Genomic DNA, 24,120 nt, shown 5'->3' on the forward strand with positions numbered 1-24,120 from the left:
TTCGCTTTTCTCTCCCTTTCCCTCCCACCTCATGTATCTGTTTAATGTTAATCTTTTCAAGTCACACTTTGGAAATGACTAATTTTGATTTCTAGGGATTATATGAAAGAGGAAAGGATTTCTTTCTCCCATAGACTTACATTTTTTCCCCCAGTCCTCATAATAAAAACAAAAAGATGCTTTGAGTACGATATTGTTTGAGTATTATATTGATTTGGATGCTTTTCTTCATCTGGGTTGAAATGTTTTTATTGCAAATTTATCAACTCCTTATAGAAGAATAATAGGAAGTAATCTAGTAGATCTAGTGGGTCCTGGATGTTTAATCCAAAGAGAAAGAGAGGATACAATCTACTTTATTGCTCACGGTGGTCTATTATTTTATTTCAATAACATGGAGTATTGGGTGACAATTGTTTTAGGTTTTAAAGTCTAGGACAGTGGTTTTCTGTTTTGGATGTTTATTTTAATACCATGTGTGTTTTTCACTTTGATTACATATTGATAACTGTACTTTTAACTAAGAATTATATTAGTTATACAATAGTCTGTTAAGCTTCACAGCATATACAGAAAATGAAATTAATTCCAGCAAGTCTCTAGAAAATTTGTTTTTGTGAAATCCCTGAGTCATGTAATTCATCCCTCGTTAACATCCATGATTTATTACCTCTTTTTCCAGGTATATATTCTTCTCTGATTGGTTCCGTCCTGCTAAAATTTTGAGAGCGTGGACTGATGGATCTCACCTTGAGCCTATAGTGAATACCACTCTTGGATGGCCCAATGGATTGGCCATCGATTGGGGGTAAGTAGGAATCACCCCATATCATTCGTTACTGAGTTCCCACTTAGTGCAACACACACATAACGGCAAAGTGGGGTGCCATGATGGAGTAAGGAAAAGCACACTCCATGTCCTCAGAAACTTTTTAATCATTAATTGAGATGGGAGGAGGATGTTAAATGATATAAGAACACAAACGTGGTTGGCCAGTTACTGGTGGGATGAAAACCAATGCTTTCATGAATTTTCTGAGGAAATTTCTAGAAGCAGCAGAATGACAGGGCATAGTGGAGGGTCGAGAGGGAGGAAGTGAGTCCCAACCCTATTAGTAGTAGAATAAGGATTTGATGAAACACTGGTTATGTGTAATTTCCTCCAGGGGTGTCTTGAGGATAGGAAAATTTTGAAGTCAATCAACAAATGTGTATTTGTTTATATGTATTTTGGGAGAATTTTGAGGTATGAGATATAGTTCTAGAAAATTGATGATCCATCTAGGAATATGGAAAAGGAAAATATAAATTAGCTTATGAATATGATATGCCAAAGTAGTTATGGGAGGGAAAAAAAGGAAGAAATGTATTTAGCCTTTTAAACATAGGTGATATTACCAACATTTTTCTTAACTTATGGATTTTACAAGGAGAAAAATAAAATCCCCACTCAAAGATAGCAACATTTCAAGTTTTCAAAGATAGTTAATTGAAAGTCATTTGATGAAAGTAGCTTTCCTTTTCTGAGGGGCCTAAAACTTTATCAAACTTTGTTTGATAAAGGTGTTGATTGAGCATTTTGATTTTGAATTCCCTCAGGGTGATCTGCTGGTTTTTGGATAATGGATAACTTAAGTATTTTATTGTTTTAGTGCTTCACGATTATACTGGGTAGATGCCTTTTTTGATAAAATTGAGCACAGCACCTTTGATGGGTTAGATAGAAGAACTCTGGGCCATATCGAGCAGATGACACATCCATTTGGACTTACTGTCTTTAAAGGTATGTTTTGAATCAATAAAAAAGTGTGTGTTGTTTTATACTTTGCAATTCATAACAGTAAAACCATTCTCATTGGTCTCTCTCACAATTTCAGAAAAGCTTGTTACTTTAAAATACAAAAAATCAAAATGGTGCTATTATATGTAGACAAAACAGTTGGTTTGTTGATGGAAAATAAGAGTTTTAGAGTGTGTTGCTTTGGACACATTTAGATAAGAATGTCGATAACTTATTTAGGCATAGCACTTTGTAGTTGACACTTCTACAATTCCTGAGTATGTACTTACATAACTAAGTTTCACGTGAAGAAATAGTGAATCACTGCCTCATTGAATGATTTAAAGTCATTCAAGAATTAGATAGCAAGAGTTGTTTATAGGAACTATGATAGGATTTCATTGTTCTCTGTTTGCAAGAACCTCATCAGAACCTTGTAGAAAAATGATTACGTATATCCATCAATTGTATATCTATTGAATAATTTTGAAGCTTGTTCATCAAAATGTTGGGTAATTATCTTTGTTGTAGAGAAATGTTAGGGTACTACTTAAAGAAACAGAAAGACATGATTATTTCTTCAACACTCTTTCCAAAGAATTTTCATGTTACTCATAGAGATTGCTGGGAAGCTTGGGATTCTGGGAAAACTCCATGATCACAGCCAGTGCTTCAACCTTCCTTCTCTCAGCCCCCTTCTTGAGTATAGGCAAGCTTCTCTGAGTTGAGCTGCTGGGGATAAGAGTGTAAACTTGCACCATGAAATGGCTAGTTTGTTTAGTTTTGAAAACAAAGCTCTGTGGATGGCTGGATAGCTTGTGAACTGCACACAACTGTTAGGCCAAGAGTGAGGAGAGATTGATGTCTATTCTGGTTATGCATGAAAAACCATAATCAGTTCGAGGGGTGACACTATACAGTGGCCACCAAAGGCCCTAACTATATGCTAGTTGAAACTACTTTGAATAATCAGTATAATCCTTTAAAAAAAAACTAGACATTGGCCATAAATCAACAATTTTCTCACGTGCATAAAGTGTGGAATGAAGAGTAAATATATTGCATATTCCACCCTGCTGTCTGTTTTATCTTTGGAGTGTGTGGTATTTAAAAATATTTAAGACATGCTCTTGTGAGATTTTTGGTGAGATGAGTCAATTATAAATAGTCACCCTCTCAAGTATTTACTCCCTTTTCTCTAATGATATCATATACATGCTATTTGCTGCTATATAGGAATATTATAAGAATGTTGTATTCTCTCTGCTCTGTGCTGAAATGTTTTGGGATTGAATAAAAATGCAATTTCAGTACCTTTTGGTTTCATCAGTATGAACCAAAACTTGAGGGTATCCCCATGAGAACAACATGACATTCCCAAAATAACGAGAGCAGTTTCTTCCAACCCTGGCTCACAGGGTGGATCTCTAATGGAAAGTTCTTTTGTTGTGTCATACCGTGGACATTATGCCCCTTTTTACCAACAGACTAGGTCTTCTTGACTATACATTGCACAGGACTGAAAGTTTGATTGAGCTCCTATCTACTTAAATATGTTATTATATATACCTCCTGAATGGTGGGACTGACTTTGTCATGGAAAAAAGATTTAGTGAGTCCAATAACTGATTGGTCATTGATTAGACCACAGATAAGGAAAATTGATCTCATGATCAAATTTGTGGCATCTTAAATGTTTTCTAGTTAATTGGAATTTTCAACGATAGCCCAAGAGAAAATCCATGTTGATTCAGTTTTTTCTTTTGAACACTGTTGATGTCTATGTGTTTACTTCCTTGCTTCAGTAGTTAGTATAAAGTGAACATGATTAGATTTTTGTTAGGTAAAATCTTATGCTGCCTCTGTTTTGCCATTCTGAGCACCATGGAACATGGATGAGGTTGCAGGTGTATGAACCCTTATGTTGATATTTTTACCAATCCTCAAACATACTGAAAGTTTCTCTTTGGACTAGATTTGTACTTTTCCTTCTCAACAACTTATTAAAGTTGAACATTAAAAAATTAAGCATTCTCATGCAGACATGGGCTACAGAATTTTGGACTTGGAAGGGATGTTAGATGTTGTCCGTTGTCTTCACATAGTTAAGTATTTTGCTTACCCACTAGGCAACTTAATGTTGGGAGAAGAGCCTAGTCTTAAGGGGCCTCATATAGAAGAACATTGAGAATAAAACAAACTTTTTCCTATCAAAGTTTAAATCTAAATGCCATCATAAAATTTCATGCATACTTGCCCTGAACCTGACCATGATATTAATAAAATGTAGACTTCCAAAGAGCATTTATAGAGAATAACTGGTCATGGAAAATGGTTACAGAGACAGATTAGAGATATTTGTGGGAGAAGAGTCTTGGAATTGTGAGAAGCATTACAAGCCTATTGCTTTCTCTCAGAAATTTATTTATAAGTAAGTTAATTCCCTAAGTGATTTATTTATAAGTAAGTGATGACTGAAAATACAAATCCTCTGTATTCCTTTTTAGATTATGTGTTTTTTACCGATTGGAGACTGGGTGCAATTGTTCAAGTCAGGAAAACGGATGGGGGAGATATGAGGGTCATTCGAAGTGGCATCAACAACATAATGCACGTGAAGTCATATGACATCAGCGTCCAGACAGGTGAGTGAGCTCGTCAAGTTTTCTTTTTTTTTATACATCCATATAAAAAGTACATCCATATCAAATATGGTGACTCCTTTTTGCTTTAAGTACTTATTAATATAGCTCTTGATAATTCTATATTACTGTCACTCTTTAAGTCTCTTCAACTCTGAAAGTGTCATTGAGAAATATACATTTTAGCACTTTTCTGTTTTAAATAGAAATTTCAACCTTCCTTCTCTCAGCCGCCTTCTTGAGTGTAGACAAGCTTCTCTGAGTTGAGCTGCTGGGGATAAGAGTGTAAACTTGTACCATGAAATGGCCAGTTTGTTTAGTTTTGAAAACAAAGCTCTGTGGATGGCTGGATAGCTTGTGTACTACACACAACTGTTAGGCTCCTATCTACTTAAATATGTTATTATACCCTGCTGTTTGTAGCAGGGTATAATAACATATTTATTATGTTATTACTTCCAAGAGGATGCTTGCTATGTTTTAATACTGGGTATGAACAGTGTTCTTTCCTGTTTGTGTGCCTTCATGAATCAAACCTGTGATCAATGTAATGGGCATGTGTAGAACTTACTCTGTCAGGGCTTTGCATTTTCCATTTTCAGGATCTAACTACTGCAGTCAACCCAGCCACCCCAATGGCGATTGCAGCCACTTCTGCTTCCCAGTGCCAAATTTCCAGCGGGTATGTGGGTGCCCCTATGGAATGAGGCTGACTTCCAATCACTTGACTTGCGAGGGAGACCCGGTCCGTGAACCACCCACTGAGCAGTGTGGCTCTTTTTCCTTCTCCTGCAACAATGGCCGATGTGTGCCCAGTTACTACCGCTGTGATGGAGTTGACGACTGTCATGATAACAGTGACGAGCATCTGTGTGGTGCATCTAGTAAGTAGCTGTGCTCGGGAGATATTTCCTGAAGAAGCTTAGGTTATTTATATAGGAAAAATATCTTTTAGAATTTCAGATTCTTAACATGTACTCCAAAGGCTTTTAGGAAGCTAAGCAATAAATGCCTTTCATATAATGTCACAAATAGTATCCAGCGTTGATTTAGATTATCTTCAATGAATTTGTTTGGACATTAGCTCTTTGGACCAATTCAGAGTCATTACATCTTGATAAGCACTCAGAAAGTTGAGTCAGGATTAGGGATGTGGCTTAGTGACAAAGCACTTGCTTAGTATGCATGAGGCCCTGGATTCCATCCCCAGCCCCTGCCCCCCACACAGTTGAATCAAAATGGATATAGCCTTTAGTATCTGAGAAAATATTATCACATTGGGTACTTGCCATCATAGTCTTTGCAAATTTCATATGTTATATTTCTTTTCCCCACCTTTTGGAGTAACATGAATTAAGGGTGAAATGATGGTCTTAACCTTTACCTCTTATTTGCTGGTTTTCTAGTCTTTGAAGTTTGAGGTTTAATAAAATGCTATTACAGAAGGCATATGTATCCCATTGAAGTTTTAAACAATAAAGTTAGAGGACAGTTGAAATCTTAGAAATTTCTGTCAAGGTGAGACCAATAGTAATAGTAACCTGTGTTTTTGGAGAAAAAGAAGAGTGCCAGAATTGAAAAATAGAAGTTCACTTGTGCGGTTTTTCTGGAATTTCTGAAAGTTTCATCTTTCTATGAATATTTTCCTGCTTCTCAGATTGTCCATTTGTACTTGGATATTTTATCTATTTCAAGGTTTCTGTAGACTGAGTTTGAAATTATGATTGGAGGAGGTGAAGCTTCCTTTAGAAGTTAAAGATGTACCTATTGACCACATCAACTACAGCTTGGATCTTAGGCAGATTTCTTTTTTGGTACTGGGGATTGGCACTCAACCACTGAGCCACATCCCCAGCCCTATTTTGTATTGTATTTAGAGACAGGGTCTCCCTGAGTTGCTTAGTGCCTCTCTGTTGCTGAGGCTGGCTTTAAACTCATGATCCTCCTGCCTGACCCTCCTGAGCCTCTGGAATTACAGGAGTGCGCCACCGCACCTGGTGATCTTAGGCAGATTTCTAAATCTCTCAGAGTCTCAGTTTTCTATATTTGTAAAATGCAGATAATTATACATACTTCATAGTATTGTTGTGAGAATTAAGAGAGGATATATATATCCTTACAGATATACAAACATAAACATTAAGTGTACGTATAGTACTTAGAGGATTTTGATGATTAGAGGGTATCATTTGATGCACATCTCTCCATATTTTATATAATGCTCTCACTGAAAAAGGAGAGCCTTTGGCCCACAAGGCAAGAACTCATGTAAAATGCTGGAAAAGCAAATACCTTCATGACCAGTTCACTGCTTTGCAGATAACACCTGTTCGCCTACGGCATTCACCTGTGCTCATGGAGGAGAGTGCATCCCTGCACACTGGCGCTGTGACAAGCAAAACGACTGTGTGGATGGCAGTGATGAGCAAAACTGTCCCACCCGTGCACCTGCTTCCTGCTCGGGGTCCTACTTCACCTGTGATAATAATCTTTGTATCCCAAGGAACTGGGTCTGCGACACAGACAATGACTGTGGCGATGGATCTGACGAGAAGCACTGCCGTAAGTTTTGCACGAGTGTCTCTTGGTTGGTCAGCTAGTCAGTAGGCCAAACTATTTTCATTGTTCTTTGGGCACTCTTATTCTGTCTGTCCATCTGTGTATCAATGGGCTGTAAAAATCAAGGCAGGTACCTGCCTCTGGGAAGTTCAGAGTCCTACAGATCTTAAATTCTGTGGAAGAAAATGGGCTGTTCTCTCATGCCAAACACTCTGATAGGACCTGAAAAAAAGTGGCACATACCTATACTCCCAGTTACTCAGGAGGCTGAGGCTGGAGGATCTCTTGATCCCTGTAGTTGATAACAGCCTGGACCATATAGTGAAACCCTGCTGAAAAAAGAGTCCCTCAACTAACTATTCAGATATTTAAAGCAAATTTAAGAAATTATATAAACATATCCAGACATTTGGCAATGGATTTCTTAGATATTTTTGTTCTCGGTTTTAGTTTTTCCTTGGACATCTCAGTCAGGAGGTCAAATGGTATAGAGCGGTATGTGGTATTGACTTGTACAAATTCACCCTTTCAGCTATCATTTGTAGAATAGCTGCTAATGTTATATATAGTGTTTGTCCTTAGACTGTGGTAAGGAGAATCATAGAAGGCAAAGACACTTAAAGCAAGGTAGACAGTTAGGAGGGCCTTTGAAGTGGTAGATACAATTCTTTTCACTTGATGCAAGGCAAAAAGACAACAGAATAATAAAGGTGTACAGAAAATTTAAATTTCTGTTACTCTTACCTACCTGGTTTTCCTCTCTCCAGTTCTTACCCTTTTAAGTTATTGTTCATTTGCATGTCTGCAATGATAATTTAAGGTGAAGCAAAGCTCTCCAGAGTAAATTCTAATCCTGGTTGTGTGATTAGGCAAGTCAGTTTCCTCTTGGAGTAGATGAACTTTAAAGTCCCTTCTAGTTTTTGCATTCTATTCTAGTTTCTGCATTTAGCAAAACTTGAAGGTGCTTTAACAAGATAGGACCCTGGTTTTTGTAACTGTTTAGACTTTATATTAATCCCAGTCATTGTGATCTGTCTACACACTGAAGCTATTGGCATGTGGGTTGCAGTTCCCATGTTGCCTCCTTGGGCTCCATTGCTTAGCTTTAGTCGAGAGTCACGGACTTAACAGTGTTTGTGAGATGTGGTGGCTGTCCAAGCCCTTCATGTTTACTTGCTAAATGTAGTTCAGTTTTCAAGATGCAATCACACTTTCTGACTCTGCTCTGTATTCTTTTAATTTTTGATTCCAAAAATTGCCTAGTTTTAAAAGTTCTCATGTTGCTGACTCTGACAATGGGGCTCATTTGACAGAATCTTGAACCCACGTATAACCGAGAAAACTTGTGTAACTTCTTAGTATTTTTCGATTTGGCTCTGGTACATGTTGAACAGTAAATAAACTTACTTGGCTTTGTTTACATTAGAAACTTCCGGGACATGCCAACCTAATCAGTTTCGTTGCCCCAACCATCGGTGTATTGACCCGTCTTTTGTCTGTGATGGGGACAAGGACTGTATTGATGGGTCTGATGAGGTCGACTGTGGTAAGTGGATAGCTTTGCTTTTTTTTTCCCTCAGTGTTTACAGAAATCTCAGTGTTTGGTCATTTTCTCTCTGAACTAATTTCTAATGTTTTTCTCTTCCATTGTTAGTATTAAACTGTACTGCTTCTCAATTCAAGTGTGCTGATGGGAGTAAATGTATTAGCAACAGTTACCGTTGCGATGGTGTTTTTGACTGCAGTGATAACTCTGATGAGGCAGGCTGTCGTAAGTACCACCCACCCAGTGTGTTTCAGGCAGGGGTCATGTCATTGTTACTTGTTGATGCCGCTGCACATATTCTCTATTCTGACAAACTGGAGGGCAGAAATCCTGAACTGAAAAATATTCTTAAAACAATCAGTATTGAACTACAATGAAATTGCCTAGGCCTTACCATATAATGATTTATCATTAGCGATTCAAGTGGGCACTTCAGATAGTTTTCCAGGTGGGTTAAGCATTTCTTAGATATTTTTGTTCTCGGTTTTAATTTTTCCTTGGACATCTCAGTCAGGAGGTCAAATGGTACAGAGCTGTTTGACTTGTGCAAATTCACCCTTTCAGCTATCATTTGTTGAATAGCTGCTAATGTTATATGTAGTGTGGTAAGGAGAATTATAGAATTATAGAAGGAAAAGACACTTAAAGCAAGGTAGACAGTTAGGAGAGCCTTTGAAGTGGTAGATAAAATTCTTTATTATTATTATTATTATTATTATTGATTTTTAAATTCTTATTTGTTATATATGACAGCAGAATGCACTACAATTCATATTACACAATTTTTCATATCTCTGGTTGTATACAAAGTGTATTCACACCATTTGTGTCTTCATACATGTACTTTGGATAACGATGTCCATCTCATTCCACCCTCATTTCTATGCCCGTGCCCCTCCCTCCCACTTTCACCCCTCTGCCCTATCTAGAGTTCATCTATTCTTCCCATGATCCCTCTCCCTGCCCCACTATGAATTAGCCTCCTTATATCGGAAAACATCAGCATTTGATTTTTTGGGATTGGCTAACTTCACTTAACAGTATCTTCTCCAGCTCCATCCATTTGCCTGCAAATGCCATGATTCTATTCTCTTTTATTGCTGAGTAATATTCCATTGTGTGTATATACCACATTTTTTAAAATCCATTCATCTACTGAAGGACACCTAGGTTGATTCTACAATTTAGCTATTGTGAATTGTGCTGCTGTAAAGAATTATGTGTCTGTATCCCTGTAGTATGCTGTTTTAAGTCCTTTGGGTATAAACCAAGGAGAGGGATAGCTGGGTCAAATGATGGTTCCATTCCCAGTTTTCCAAGGAAGAAATGGTAGAAGTGGTAGATACAATTCTATGGAGGTTTAGAGAAAAGAAATTCCTTCTAGTCAGGGGATTCAGTGAGAATGTTATATAATATAAAATCTATAGTATTCACAGGCTGGAAACCTAAAATAACATGATTTAAAAAATTGCCTACTGATCATGTTTAATGGATTTTAGGCTTGTAAAAAAATCATCAACGAGTTGGTCATTTGCATGAACAGTGGTGTTTTGGACAATAGATTTTCATTAATTTTCCTGAATTAGAAAGGAAGTGTATAAATCTATGGGTAAAAAGGAAAGTTAACTAAAATGCTTACATGCTTTTTTATTTGTTTGGCAATCAAATATTCCTTAATCTCTAATTTTCCTATTGCACATAGAAAACATGGAACTCTCTGATCTGTGGGGAACTGCTAATTCCTCTGACTTGCTGTTGCCTCATGAAGTTCCTGGGAGGGAGCTTGGGTTTAGCTTTATCAAATAGGGAAGCCATTCTTACCTATCCCTCAAAGATTGCTTGATAAATAGTGTAAAGTTTGCAAAGAATCAAGCATTTACTTAATGCTTTTAAGTTTACTTAATGTGTGCTGGTTTCATTGGATATAGAGTTCATTTGAAGGAAAATTAGAACATTTAAACATATGATATTAAGCATATAAAGTTCAATGCAACCATAGCTATTTAAGCTCTATTGAAATGCTATGGTGATTTTAAAAATTTTTAAAAATTTGTTCCCTTTAGATATACATAACAGTAGATATGGTGATTTTTTTGATAGAGAGATGGAAAAATTATATTATTGAATCTGCAGCTGAATGAATATTATAAATGCAGGAAACAGAATGTTCTTTTGATTCAGGTACTCATCTTCTATTCAAAAATTGTGCATCCTGTACTTTGTTGTCATATCCACTAATCTGACACATAGAAATATTTTATGTACCACAGTGTGGGAGAAGATCCTTTAGCATTTCAGCTTTTAGTACTAATTGTGTCATAGCTATTATTCTACCTGCTGTTGATCCAAAGCAGCACCCTGTGAATCTTGGCTATTGAAGGGGTTATAAATTGCATTCACAAGCTCGTTTTCCCCATGTGTTTCTCCTAGCAACCAGGCCTCCTGGTATGTGCCACTCAGATGAATTTCAGTGCCAAGGAGATGGTACCTGCATTCCAGACACCTGGGAGTGTGATGGGCATCCAGACTGCACCCAAGGGTCTGATGAGCACCGAGGCTGCGTCACCAAAACCTGCTCTCCATCTCATTTCCTCTGTAACAATGGAAACTGCATTTACAAAGAGTGGGTCTGCGACGGGGACAATGACTGCAGGGATATGAGTGATGAGAAGGACTGCCCTGCTGAGGCCTTTCACTGTCCTAGCTGGCAGTGGGAGTGTCCTGGCTATAGCATCTGTGTGAATCTGAGTGCACTGTGTGATGACATCCTTGACTGCCCCAATGGGACAGATGAGTCCCCACTTTGCAGTAAGTTTCCCAACCACAGTTTACTGGATGTGAATTCCTTCTGAGCAGTAGCCTGGTGTGCCTTGCCATTGTCATAGTCCCTATGTAGCTTTCAGAAAGGGATTTTAGTTTCTCTATGACTTCAACTCTGTGTAGGGATAAGCATAATTGAATTCAAATAAATCATCACTGGATAATATTTCTCATTAAAACCTTTGCACTTGGCTATGTGTTTTTCCTTATTTTCATGTCACCATTTAGAAAAATGAGGCTAAGTGAGGCCATTAGACTGTCAAATTAAATTTGATTCTGTTGGTAATGTGCTCATGAAATTTTCTAACTTCAGTATTTTCTAATTTCAATCAGAACTTGCCACAAAACAAATGAAGTCCAGCGATTTGTGTTTGCTGTGATTGGCATGTGATCCTAATTTCTGTCCTTTCTTTCTTTCCTATTTAATCAATGCTCACTCTCAGATGAACCACAGCCAGGTATGATTGTGAAGTATCTTAGATTTTTATGATTTCATATGTGTTGTGTTTGTGCTGAAAATGTTCTAATTTTTGTGACTTACCCTGCTAGTGCATGTTCTATGTCATGACTCTTATAAATAAGTTAGAGTTCTTATGGAAATAGAGGGGGTTTGTATCCCTAGGCATGTGAGTTGTCTTTAGGTGGCTTCCAATGTTGCTGTTTTGGCCCTGAGAGTAAGGAATGACAATGTATTAGTGGATCTGTGCTGTCTAATATTCTGTTACCTTTACCCTTCCATTTGTTTGTTTTCGTAGATTTTCTAGCCTTTTCTTTTAAAATATTAAGTCCTGTGTTGCATTTCTATATAGATAAAAGAATTTCAGAGGCAGCAAGTGTGAAGTGATGGTTCTTTGCATGCATTATCAATGACAACCATATCTCCCCAAGATTCTCTGATTGCACTAAATGGAGTTATGCTGGTGGTGGAGAAAGTGGTCCTAGTCCAATGGATAGTAAATCCTCAGGCAAATCAGAGCAGACACTGAATAGCCTGTGGAGTTCATCCAAGTCAATGTTGTTCTTAGCTCTGATCTGGGCATCACATTGAAGGTGGAATGGATCTAGATGGCAAATATTACATCAGAGAGCATCAAGGAAAGATTTCTGACTTTTTCCCTTTGTGATTCTCTTTCTTTATTCCAGATGAGGACACCTGCTCACATTTCAATGGTGGTTGTACTCATGAGTGTATTCAAGGGCCTTTTGGGGCTAAATGCATCTGCCCATTGGGGTACCAACTTGCCAATGATAGTAAAACCTGTGAGGACATAGATGAATGTGACATTCCAGGCTTTTGTAGCCAGCACTGTTACAATACGAGAGGTTCTTTCCGGTGCTCTTGTGATAAAGAATACATGTTAGAAGAGGACGGGAGGACTTGCAAAGTTACAGGTAATCATCGAACTTATAAATGAGCTAACTCCATCCTGTACGTGCCAGAGCTTAGGATCTAGTGTTGTGCAGAATCATTGGATAATGTTAATTAGGAGTCAGACCAACTTGAATCCTGGAAAGATTTACATAATGTCTTTCAACCTCAAAGTCTTAATGTATTTTGGAAAATGGAGGTTAAAACATTTGTAGGTAGAAAATCATCTTTTTTATTATTTAAATATTTGTAGAACATTTTATTTATAAAATATAAATTTTTAAAACATATTTTAAAACAAATTATACTTAAACATCTTTTAAAAATGTGTTCTTTTTAGATATACATGATAGTAGACTGCATTTTGACATATTATACATACAGAGAGTGTAACTTATTTTAATTAAGATACCATTCTTGTGGTTGTACGTGATGTGGGGTTTCACTGGTTGTGTATTCACATCGAACATAGGAAAGTTATATCCTGTTCATTCTACTCTTTCCTCCTATTGCCTCTCCCTTCCCTTCCCTTTCCTTTGTCTAGTCCAATGATATGTATATATCTTTACATAAGACTTAATAAATTCAGCAGTACTCATTAAGTTTCTATACTGTATATAAGAATATTGATTTAGCTGCTTCCAAAGTCACCAAATGAAGAACTATAAAACAAAATGAAAGTTTTTTAAACAAATAAGTAGGAGTCTGTAGGCAGTCTAGGGAATAGAGCTGGCCTGTTATCTTCATTCTGTGACTTTCATCCAGGATTTATTTTTAATTTTTGGCACTGAGGATTTAACCCAGAGGTTACTTTACCATGGTTTACATCCTCAACCCCTTTTAATTTTTATTCTAACCTGCTGAGGATGCTTTGAACTGTGATCCTCCTGCATCAGCCTCCTGAGTCGCTGGGATCATAGGTGTGCGCCACCACACCTGGCATGGATTCTGTCTAGGATCCAATGCTTTTGCTCCAGTCTTTGCCTTAAGTGGAGGGCAAGTACCTTCCTTTTAAGGCTGTGGCCTGTGTCATTCTACTCACATCCTGTTGACCAGAACTTAGTCATGTGGTCACTTCAAATTTCAGAGACTCTGTCTAACTGGGTGGCTATGTGCCAAGCTAAAACTTGGCATGTCTTATTACTAAAGAGAGAAATTGGGGAGGAGATAATGGGAGACAATTAGAACCTTCTGCTGCAGCAAAATGCCTCAGGGAAAACAAAAATGTTTAAGAGATGATACCTGCTGTGAAAAAGCTGACAGCCTAGTAAAGCAGAGAAGAAAGTACAAAAATAAACACAATGCAAAGAGGACCGTAAGTATAGTTCACTCCAGATGGGTATTTAGATACTTGTTGAAATAGTATTGAAGGAAGAAAGATATTTTAAAGCCTAAAATATTCATGAAAATCAGTTAACTCTTAAGGTTAAAAATATTAAAATAATTCTTACAGGGCTTTTCTCTCCTGATCACTGTAGTTCAAAATCATCTTCCTTCTGTTATCAAAAGTATTATATGAAATGTTTTGAGACCCTTTAATTGTGTTTTCTCCCAGAATCATTGACATTTTTGCCTTTCCCCTTCTCTATTGGACAGCATCCGAAAGTCTGCTGTTGCTGGTGGCAAGTCAGAACAAAATTATTGCTGACAATATCACCTCCCAGTTCCACAATATCTATGCATTGATCCAGGATGGTTCTCATATTGTAGCTCTTGATTTTGATTCAGTCAGTGGTCGTATCTTTTGGTCTGACTCAAGTCAGGGCAAAACCTGGAGTGCATTTCAAAATGGAACAGACAAGAGAGTAGTAAGTACATTTGTGGGGACCTTCTGCCTGCCTAGTCCTCCCGTCTTAAATCTACTTCTTGTTGTTCACTAGTGAGAGGAGGCCCTGCCTCTCCGATCCTGGGGTGTTCTCATAATTCCTCTGAAGCACATCACACTCAGAGGCCTAAAGGTTCCTAGCTCCTAATCTGTGGGTATTTTAGTAAGAGTGTGGTGTCTGAGGGTCCCACCATGATTCTGAATTCCAGGTCCAGTGATTTAAAGACTTTACCTGGAGACTCTGAAGTCCCTTTTGCAGTCTTTTGTGGATGAGAGGAGAGGAGAGGACAGGAGAGTCAAAGGGTTGCTTTTCCTGGCTTTCTTTTAGTTCCATTTTATTAATCCATCTCCTACAGTTTCAGTTTTTCACCTTTGATTGTTGTTTCCTCTGGCCCTCAGAATTTTATTTTGCAAATGTTGGCACTTAATGAAGATATTCCTCTTGGCATATGAATATATGTTTAAAAAATTTTTAGTTATAGATGGACACATGCTTTTATTTTATTTTATTTTTATGTGGTACTGAGGGTTGAACCCAGTGCCTCACACGTGTGAGGCAAGCGCTCCACTACTGAGCTACAACCCCAGCTCCAAACATTATAAAGTTGCCAAGTTAGCTTTTGTGTAAATGCAAAACCATTTTGAAGTCAGAATGAAACTACCCACTAATTCAATAATAGAATTATCTTAGAATATTCAGAATTATGAAATCTTGTATATTTTTGCAATATTGATTTCCTGGTTAGTTAATGGGAAGACCAAACTTTTCTAAGCCCATCAAGCTACTGTAGCAGAAATTAGATACTTTATTCTAGATTTTCATGTATAGCATCTGTGTTTGCGTTCATTTTCTTTAACACATTTCCTTTACTCACTTGTCTTTAGGTGCACGACAGCGGCGTCAGCATGACTGAGTCTATTGCGGTAGATTGGATAGGTCGGAATCTTTACTGGACAGACTATGCTCTGGAAACCATTGAAGTCTCTAAAATTGATGGGAGCCACAGGATGGTACTGATCAGCAAAAATGTAACAAATCCAAGGGGACTTGCATTAGACCCCAGAATGAAGTAAGACTCAAAATATATATATATTTTTTCTTTACATGAATATAATGACAGAAATGATGACATGATGTAGCTGATATGCATATCATAGAATTAAATTCTCCCTTGTTTTAGCATGGTAGGCATCAACTGGTTATTACCAACCCTCTTTCATCTGAGTAGTCTTCCTCATAAAGTACATATGAGCAATTGGTTGTTCACTTTAAGATGGCACTGACTTATGAGCTTGACAGTGCAATGGTTGAAATGATTGCTGTATAAATATATAATTAAGTTTCTAATAAACACATGCTATAATATTCCATAGATGGGTCACTTAGCTGTGACTTTGATACCTTATGGTCACAAAAGAAGAAAGCCAAATTTTTCTGCTTGAATCTCATGTTATTTACTAGAACAACATTTTAAATTGTATAAAAAAGAAAAATTTTGCCTGCTGGTTATAAAAGGAAGAAAGAAATTTGCCCATGTGTTTAGAAATCTTTGAAGCTTCTTTCCTTGAATTTACTTAGATTCTATAGATTCCTATCTGCAGGATGGTGAATTAGGCAATTTGTGTTCAATGTGATGCTGGCTTCCTATATATTACAAAGTATTACACACCAGTAAAATTTGTGATGCATCTCTGAAGAGGAATAAATTGATTCTCTTATCTAAAACACGACAGGGTAGACAAACAAGGACAGATGGATTTTTCTAGACCAACTATTTATGGATTGTACACAAACATGATTTGGCATTGAGACATTTCCGTGTCATGATGTACGGCATGGTTTATGAACATTATAAAAACACCCAGATGGCTTGTGATTACATTATGATTACAGTTTTACTTTGTGACACTCAGAGGAAATAATAAACTCTGCGCATGCATTCTGAACTAGAGATGATTTATTTTAAGCAGAGCATGAGCAGGATGCTGTGTAATTTTAAATGAGTTATTTTTCATGTTGAAATATGTGCCTTCTAATAGGTAACTAGTTTCTTTTCACAGTGACCATCTAATGTTCTGGTCCGACTGGGGCCATCACCCTCGCATCGAGCGTGCTAGCATGGACGGCAGCTTGCGCACGGTCATTGTCCAAGACAAGATTTACTGGCCCTGTGGCTTAACTATTGACTACCCCAACAGACTGCTCTACTTCATGGATGCCTATCTTGATTACATAGACTTTTGTGATTATAATGGACAAAATCGGAGGCAGGTGGTAGCCAGTGATTTGGTAAGTTGGTAGTGAGGAAAACCAAATTAAAACTATGATAGCAGCTAGGTAGAAAACAGACTCCAGAAAACTAAAATTAATTTTTGAGTTATAGGCATTACCACATCAATGCAGGGAATATCAGCAGTAAGGGGTAATCCGGCCTTATTACTAACAGAAAAGTAAACAATTCATTGTCAGATTGTGCCATTCCAGGGAGAATTAATAATAGCTCATATGATTTAGTTTACCTATAGATGCTGATCTGTTGCTTTTAAAAATTATATTTAACAGAAGTCAATACCTTAACTGGATTTATATTTCTCAATTAAAATCCTAGTCTATTATTTACTTATTTACACAATTTAAATGGGGAAATTCAGAAAGGGAGTATTTTTCCAAAGAGCTGATATTGTGTTTCATTTAAGATTCCCATTGTTTCTAGCTCTGGGAAAGCCTCCCTACTGTGACAGGTTGATGTGAGTCAGTGAGTGGCAGTAGCACTGAGAGTCCCGTGGGGGACGAGAACCCCTGGCTGGTCACATCTAACCTCTGACTAGTTGGTGATCCAGACAGAGCCCCTTACTTTCTGTGTTTCAGTTTTGTTTTCATTTTTAAAATGGATGCCCAATGTCATTATCAGAGTAGATGCATGTATCTGGAAATAGTTCCAGTGGTACAGTAGGATTTGGGACAAGTGATGTATTTTTTTGCTTGTCTCTTGTGCCATTACTTTCCTGTGTCTTTATTGAACACTCCAATGCTAAGGGAAAGCGGCTTCCTGAGCAGACATCCTTTGCTACTTAGTCCAGTTGGCCTTTGTTGTTGGGTGAGGTCCCATGGTCCGGTTCTGCTTCTCAGGTACTGCGGCATCCCTACACCCTGACCCTCTTTGAAGAATCCGTGTACTGGACTGACCGTGCTACTCGCAATGTCGTTCAGGCCAACAAATGGCATGGGGGAAACCAGTCAATTATAATGTATAATATCTTCCGGCCCCTGGGGATCGTCGCGGTTCATCCTGCAAAACAACCAGATTGTAAGTGGGAGTAGTGTGTGGAAACTGCTTCTTCTGGGAATGCTGACTGTGGCAGACTCACGTGTTTAGGCGACACATTTTCCTTTTCTTTTCATGCTTTCCCCAGTTCTTTTATTGCTCTTACTTTTATTGACCCTGGGAAAGTCAAACCTTGACAGGAAAAAGGGCACATCTGGATTGTGTCATTTTCTTCTGCAAGCGGGTACTGCCTCTGTTGGCTTTTCTCTGAGACTCAGTGTCCTCATTGGACAATTGCAAACAGAGACCAGATAGCACCTCAGTCCTCTTATCCGCAACCCTCAGTGTTTTAAAGCAGCTTGTTGTGAACACTTGCTTATTCTGGCCCCATGTGTCCCTGATGCTCTGCTGTGGTTACCCCAAGCCACTCTCAAGCAAGTGGTGATGGTGGCTGGGTGATTTCAACATTTGGCCTTGGCAGGGTTCTTTCTGGAGGGAAGGGGAAATAAGTCAATCTTAACATACTCTATCCTTGAAGCCTTCCTGGGGCTTCTCATCTCACTTCAGAATCCAGCCCCTCCTCTTGCCTGCCCCCTTTGCCCACTTCCTCTCTCCACTCTGGACTACAGCGTATTCAAAAGCACCCCAGGCCAGTTCCCGCCTCTGAATTTCTGCACCAGCTCTTTATTCTGCCTGGAACTGCTGTCTTCCAGGTCTCTGCAGGAGTTGCTTCTTCATGTCATTTAGGAGTCTGCTTAAATATAACTTTCTCAGAGCAGCCATCCTCGATCACCTTATGTAAAATAGCCACTCATAATTCTTTTGCTCATTACCTTCACATTTTAACCCCTAGCCCCAAGCAATTTATGAGTTTAGTTCTGTCTCTCTTTAGTAGAATATATACTCCATGTTTACAATAGTCCCAGTGCTGAGAATAGTGTTTGGTATATAGTGAATGCTTGGCATTCTTTGGGGGAATGAATGAATTAGATTAATAATCTAATTTTAACATGAACAGATAGCATCTAGGAAACAGCTTTTCAGCTTGGGATACACACAGGGTTCCTCTTTTCAGACAAAACATGTCATCAGTAGAAACAAAAGATTATTATCTAACCCAATCTTGGACAATCCCAAGTAAATGTCAAGGTCACATAGCAAACACACAGTCTGGTTTCATTTGCTGCAGAAGGTTCTCTTGTAGGTCCTGCAAAGACACATATTATTTAGCATCATATTTCTATTACCAAGTTCAGACGACTTAGTGGCTGTGGGTTCATATTCCGGTTATAGACTGGATCCATCTGTGACCTTGGATAAGTCCCTCCTCCCTCTTGTTCCTCTTCCGAATTTTATGTTGAAAGCAAGGTGTTAAGGAAGGGTAAAGTCATTTAGAGAAGATAAAACAAGATAAGACAGCAGAGGTACTCATGTCTCCACAAGCAGGGAGCCTCTGGGGGGAAAATGAGAGCAGGACCCTGTGCACTGTGATGTGGGAGCCACTCCATTCTCTGATGCCTACTTCTCTTTTCTCCTACAGCTGTGAATCCGTGTGCTTCTGCCCCCTGCAGCCACCTGTGCCTGCTTTCCTCACAGGGGCCTAAGTTTTACTCCTGTGCTTGTCCTTCGGGGTGGAATCTCTCCCGGGATTCTGTGAATTGCGTGAAAGGTACAGTATGCCCTTTATTATGCTGTGAAGATGGAGCTGGTCACAGTTTGTGCCAGACCTTGGAAGCTCCAAGACCACTTGGGATTGAGCATGTGCCGTGTTCCCTTTGATAGCGCAGGTGTCCGCGGAGTGTGTGCTGTGTGGTGGGATTTCAATGAACACCTCCACTGTAATACAGTTTCTGTATATGAAACTAATGTTATGTATGCATATGATTAAACAGTTTTTAACCTCCTATTTTCTCACACTTGACTATAGTTAGACTTTCTGACCAAGTATGATAACTGGAAGTTCATTTGTATCTGGCTTCATTTTCAGGTCCATTGTCTCAATTTTATTTTATAACCAATAGTCCATGTTGTGGTCTGGGTCTTCTGACCCCAATTTCAGTACCTTTAGTACTATCTGATTCTTCAAAAATGGCAGCTGTCTCTTGGTGAAATATTATAAGTGATTGTTGGAACAATTTAATCTTCATTTCATCATAGTGTTATTTTACTGGGTTGATTGAAGAGTATGTGGAGGGTTATTTAAGTACTTTAGGGAATACGAAAGAAAGAAAAGAGATTTCTTCAGGATTATATACTTGTGTATTATAAACTCTTTAAAGATTATTCTCCATTGCTTAAAAATATGAAAAGTTATTTTAAACTTGTTTCTTTTCATTTCTGAGTAAAGAGGAGTAAATGTGTTTTGATACTGACAAAAATTGCTAGAGACAAATACAAATAAAATGATTAATGATAACCTACTCCTAAATGAAGAGATAACAGAATCAGAATCTAGAGTAAAATTCAGATTTCAAATGGAAAATTTATATTGTGTCCAGGAAATTTATAGAGTTTATAGACTGTGCAGGTAGGTGTGGGCTTACTGAAAATCAAATTCCATCAGTATGTGATATTATACAATGATACCTTCATGATGAAAGATTTTTAATTATTGGTAGTGCTTACAAAAGGGACTGGCATTTGCCATTTTTCTACAGAGACTTATTATGCTCCTAATCCTTGTTGACATTGTTTAATTTAGTGTGTCCTCAGAGTCTTTCAGGAGAAGATTAATCTGGGCTATAGACATTTTGGATACAAAGCATTCTTTCACTACATAAAGGTTTTTAACTGTGCATTGGGGATTGGTGTAATCAATATTACGACCTCATGGTGATTGATAAATGTTAATTCTAAATAGTGCCTCTTGTTGTTTCACAAATGGCTCCACTCGTGTTGTTCCCGTGGGTGGATTTTGCTGATGTGGAACTTTCTCATACTTCACACTTGGTTTCTGAGCTCGAGTTGGGGAACTTGACTGTCAACATATGCTAAGTAAGATGTTTAGAAGATTTAACATATGTAGATGAAAACATTTTACTTGATTTAATTATTTTATAGTCTTAAATAGTGTTGACTAAGTGTCTGGAATAGCTTTGGAAGTGCTTGAGTGGTACTCTTACAAGAAAACACTGATATTGTCTAAGATCACCTTTTAAAAACATGCATTAAAATATCTGGAAGAAAACATATAAGCACCAGTAGTGGTTACAGTTAGATGGGGGATTCTGAGAGATTTCTTTTTTTCCCCCCAACTTTTGTATTATTAAATTTTAAAATGAGAAGTGTCAGAAGTTTTTAATTTTTATTCTTTTTATTTAGAAAATATGTTCCCCACAATGCCCAAATTAAATAAAATAAAACTCAGTTCAGAAACCCTTAATATCCTCAACTCCATTCAGTCTGAGAGGCCCGGGGCACTTGCTTCAGTATTCTGTGCAAAATGAGAAGAATACACTCCTTCTACTCCAAGAGAGGCTGCAGGGCCCATCAGTTTGTGACTAAAGGAGGACGTTTATTTGAGGATCACAAACGTCACCATTTAATGTCACCATTAACTTCCATTCTGACTATGGTCCCTTCACTCCTCTGCTGTCACTAACCATAATGGGATCATGATATGAAAAATAGACAGGAGCAGATGATCTTCAATTTCAGATGACTTGAGACCTGTGACTGAGTACAGCTTAGCTCTCACCTTTCCTGAGCCCTCTACGGTCTATCCTTCTGCATCTGCTCCTTCCGTATCATAGGAAGCTATCAGGACCCACGGGCCTAGTCTTGAACGCTAGGTGCTAAGTTCTTGAGGGTCAAGCCTCTGGCTGATTTGTGCATGTCTGCCCATTGCTGATGGTACTTTGTGGCATATGGTGGCCCTCAGTAAATGTTGAATATTCTTTTTTGCTCCCTTCCCCAGTCCCGTTTTTCACCCATTTGCCCCTTAGGTAGCTGTACAGTGTAACTTCTTTTTTCTTCTCCACTGAACACTTTTCATGTGCCCCCTCCTGTCCATGCCACCTGTGCCTCACTGGTGGCTTCTTCTCAGGTGCTGCTCTGGCACCTTCCCTCACCCTGGCTTTTGCACTTTCAGCCAGTGCACTGTTAACTGATATCCCAGTTGTGGTTTTTCTGCTCACAGTGTTCATTGGAGGTAAACCTCAGATACACCAGCAGCAATCACAGAAAGACCCTGGGAAGATCCCCAGGAAGAAGTAATGGATGAGGAAGAACTAGAACTGGGTGAGGCTCAAGGGAAGAGTCAGGAAGGAGTACATTTGATGGATGAGAACCCCCGTCTTCCAGGCCTTGAATCAGGCTTTGGTTGAAGATTACTCTAGTTAAGCAAGAGGAAGATTACCCATCAAAAAAACAAACAAAAAACAGGATCAGGTTTTGAATGGGTGAAGTTTAAAATTTTACTATCAAATTAAGAAATGTTTTTTTCTTACTGAACAAATGAGCATTTATAATATGTAATCAATACATCATTAAATAGTATCTCATAATTTCAAGGTATGTCTGAAACTTATAACCCTCATTTTTCATTTGATAGTCAATATTTAGTACCTGGCCTGTACTTTTTGCAGTATAGTGATCTAGTGATGGAGAAGATATATTTTTGGTCTGTGACCTTGGCTAAATTGCTTAATTTTTTTGATCTTCATTTGCAAGCTGGGGGAGATAACTGTAACACAGAATTATGAGGCTTCAGGGAGATAAATTAAGTGAAATTATATTTACCTGATGCATGCTGTGTGACACATATAATGTGCCCCATCTCAACATATTGGGGGGCGTATTTTGGCAATTGCAGTTGTTCGGAAGCAATGACTGTGGAATGTGGAGCAGTGGAGACAAGGGTTTGGGTGTTAATGGCCCATCTTTTATTACATTGTTCCCTTCAGCAGTGACATAGTTCCTGCAAGTTTCATTTGCCTCAGCTGAACACAACTTTGCAAGATGTTGTTATACTAAACACTAGATGTTTATAAAAGCGAAGCATTAACAGTTGCATGATTTACATTAAATCAAATTTAAATTTGTACTAGGTTAGTAAATGAAGAGTTATTTCCCAGTAATAAAAATGGTAAGAACAAGGAAAAGTTAATGAACTGTCAAAAATAAATTAAGAAAAAGTGTCAAGAAAATCCTGCTGATCATGTAAAGCTTCCTGGATGATCAAAATAATGAAAATATCATTTTTAGCTCTTGAGAGTTATGCAATGATTAATCATTTTATACTTTCTCTTAATATGTGAAACATCTTATGCTTTTAGAAACTTATGTTCTAAAAGTTTCTCCTTTTCTGAGAGAGGAATTCTTGAATTTTATTAATATTGATTATTTGATGATGGAGCAATAACCAGTATAAAAGTATTAAATTATTTTTGAAAAATGAATTTTTACTATCTGTTCAAGAGCCTAAGTGACTAATGGTTTAATTCAAATATTATGGAGATATTTGCATTTTTGAGAACTTTCAAAGACACTATTTGCATATTCATTCATACATTTATTCAGTTATGTAGTCATTTCTGACCATAAATATTTACTGCAGATATTTATTGGGCAACTATTGTATGCCAGGTTCTGGGTACACAACAGTGAAAAAAATCAAACACAATCACTCTTTGGCAGTGGGAATCTCGTGAGAAAGGCAGATAGTAGTCAACTATTATTATATTTATTATTATAAATTTATTTATTAGAGTAACGAGTCCTAGGTGACATTTTGTAATATTTTATTTTTTGAACATGCTTGAAGCTGGTAAGCTGCCATTTACCAGTGTTTACTTTCGCATTATTTCCTTTTTCTTTTTCCAAGCCCAACTCCCCTTTGCCTGAGTTTCTGGAACTAGTGAGGTTTGTTTGTGTGTCGGAAGGGAAGAACTTTCTAACTGTGATGTTTATCCAACACTGATGGCTCATCAGTGTGAGTGAGGAATTAATGAAGAGTAAGGTGAAGGACTGGGAATCGTTAAATATAATTTTGACAGATATCCTGTTCTTTTCACAGATGACCAACCTTTCTTAATAACTGTAAGAAACCATGTGATTTTTGGCATTTCCCTTAATCCTGAGGTGAAGAGCAACGATGCTATGGTTCCCATAGCTGGCATACACAATGGTTTTGAAGTTGAATTTGATGACTCAGAACAATTCATCTATTGGGTTGAGAATCCAGTAAGTTTTGATTAACATGTGTAACTTCATCTGGAAGAGCCCAACTATGCTGATGCCTTCTTATAAACAGACTTCTGTGGATGGATAAAAAGGAAATGGTCCAGAAATTAATTTGTCACCAAGTTTTTTT

General features: G+C 37.8%; 1 protein-coding gene across 1 annotated transcript in view; it reads left to right on the forward strand.

Moving 5' to 3' along the window:
* The window catches only part of Lrp2 (LDL receptor related protein 2), a 192,545-nt gene that overhangs the window by 85,706 nt on the left and 82,719 nt on the right, over positions 1-24,120 (forward strand). Inside the window, exons 20-34 of the mRNA XM_071619302.1 lie at positions 683-808; positions 1,653-1,783; positions 4,288-4,425; positions 5,025-5,306; positions 6,742-6,984; positions 8,408-8,527; positions 8,636-8,752; positions 10,958-11,335; positions 12,491-12,739; positions 14,313-14,524; positions 15,427-15,611; positions 16,603-16,831; positions 17,672-17,849; positions 19,348-19,476; positions 23,824-23,990. Of these exons, the coding sequence (XP_071475403.1) occupies positions 683-808; positions 1,653-1,783; positions 4,288-4,425; positions 5,025-5,306; positions 6,742-6,984; positions 8,408-8,527; positions 8,636-8,752; positions 10,958-11,335; positions 12,491-12,739; positions 14,313-14,524; positions 15,427-15,611; positions 16,603-16,831; positions 17,672-17,849; positions 19,348-19,476; positions 23,824-23,990 (2,884 nt within the window). The remainder of the gene's footprint in view (positions 1-682; positions 809-1,652; positions 1,784-4,287; positions 4,426-5,024; positions 5,307-6,741; positions 6,985-8,407; positions 8,528-8,635; positions 8,753-10,957; positions 11,336-12,490; positions 12,740-14,312; positions 14,525-15,426; positions 15,612-16,602; positions 16,832-17,671; positions 17,850-19,347; positions 19,477-23,823; positions 23,991-24,120) is intronic.

Source organism: Marmota flaviventris, chromosome 11 (genome assembly GCF_047511675.1).
Source record: "Marmota flaviventris isolate mMarFla1 chromosome 11, mMarFla1.hap1, whole genome shotgun sequence".
Taxonomy (NCBI): Eukaryota; Metazoa; Chordata; class Mammalia; order Rodentia; family Sciuridae; genus Marmota; species Marmota flaviventris.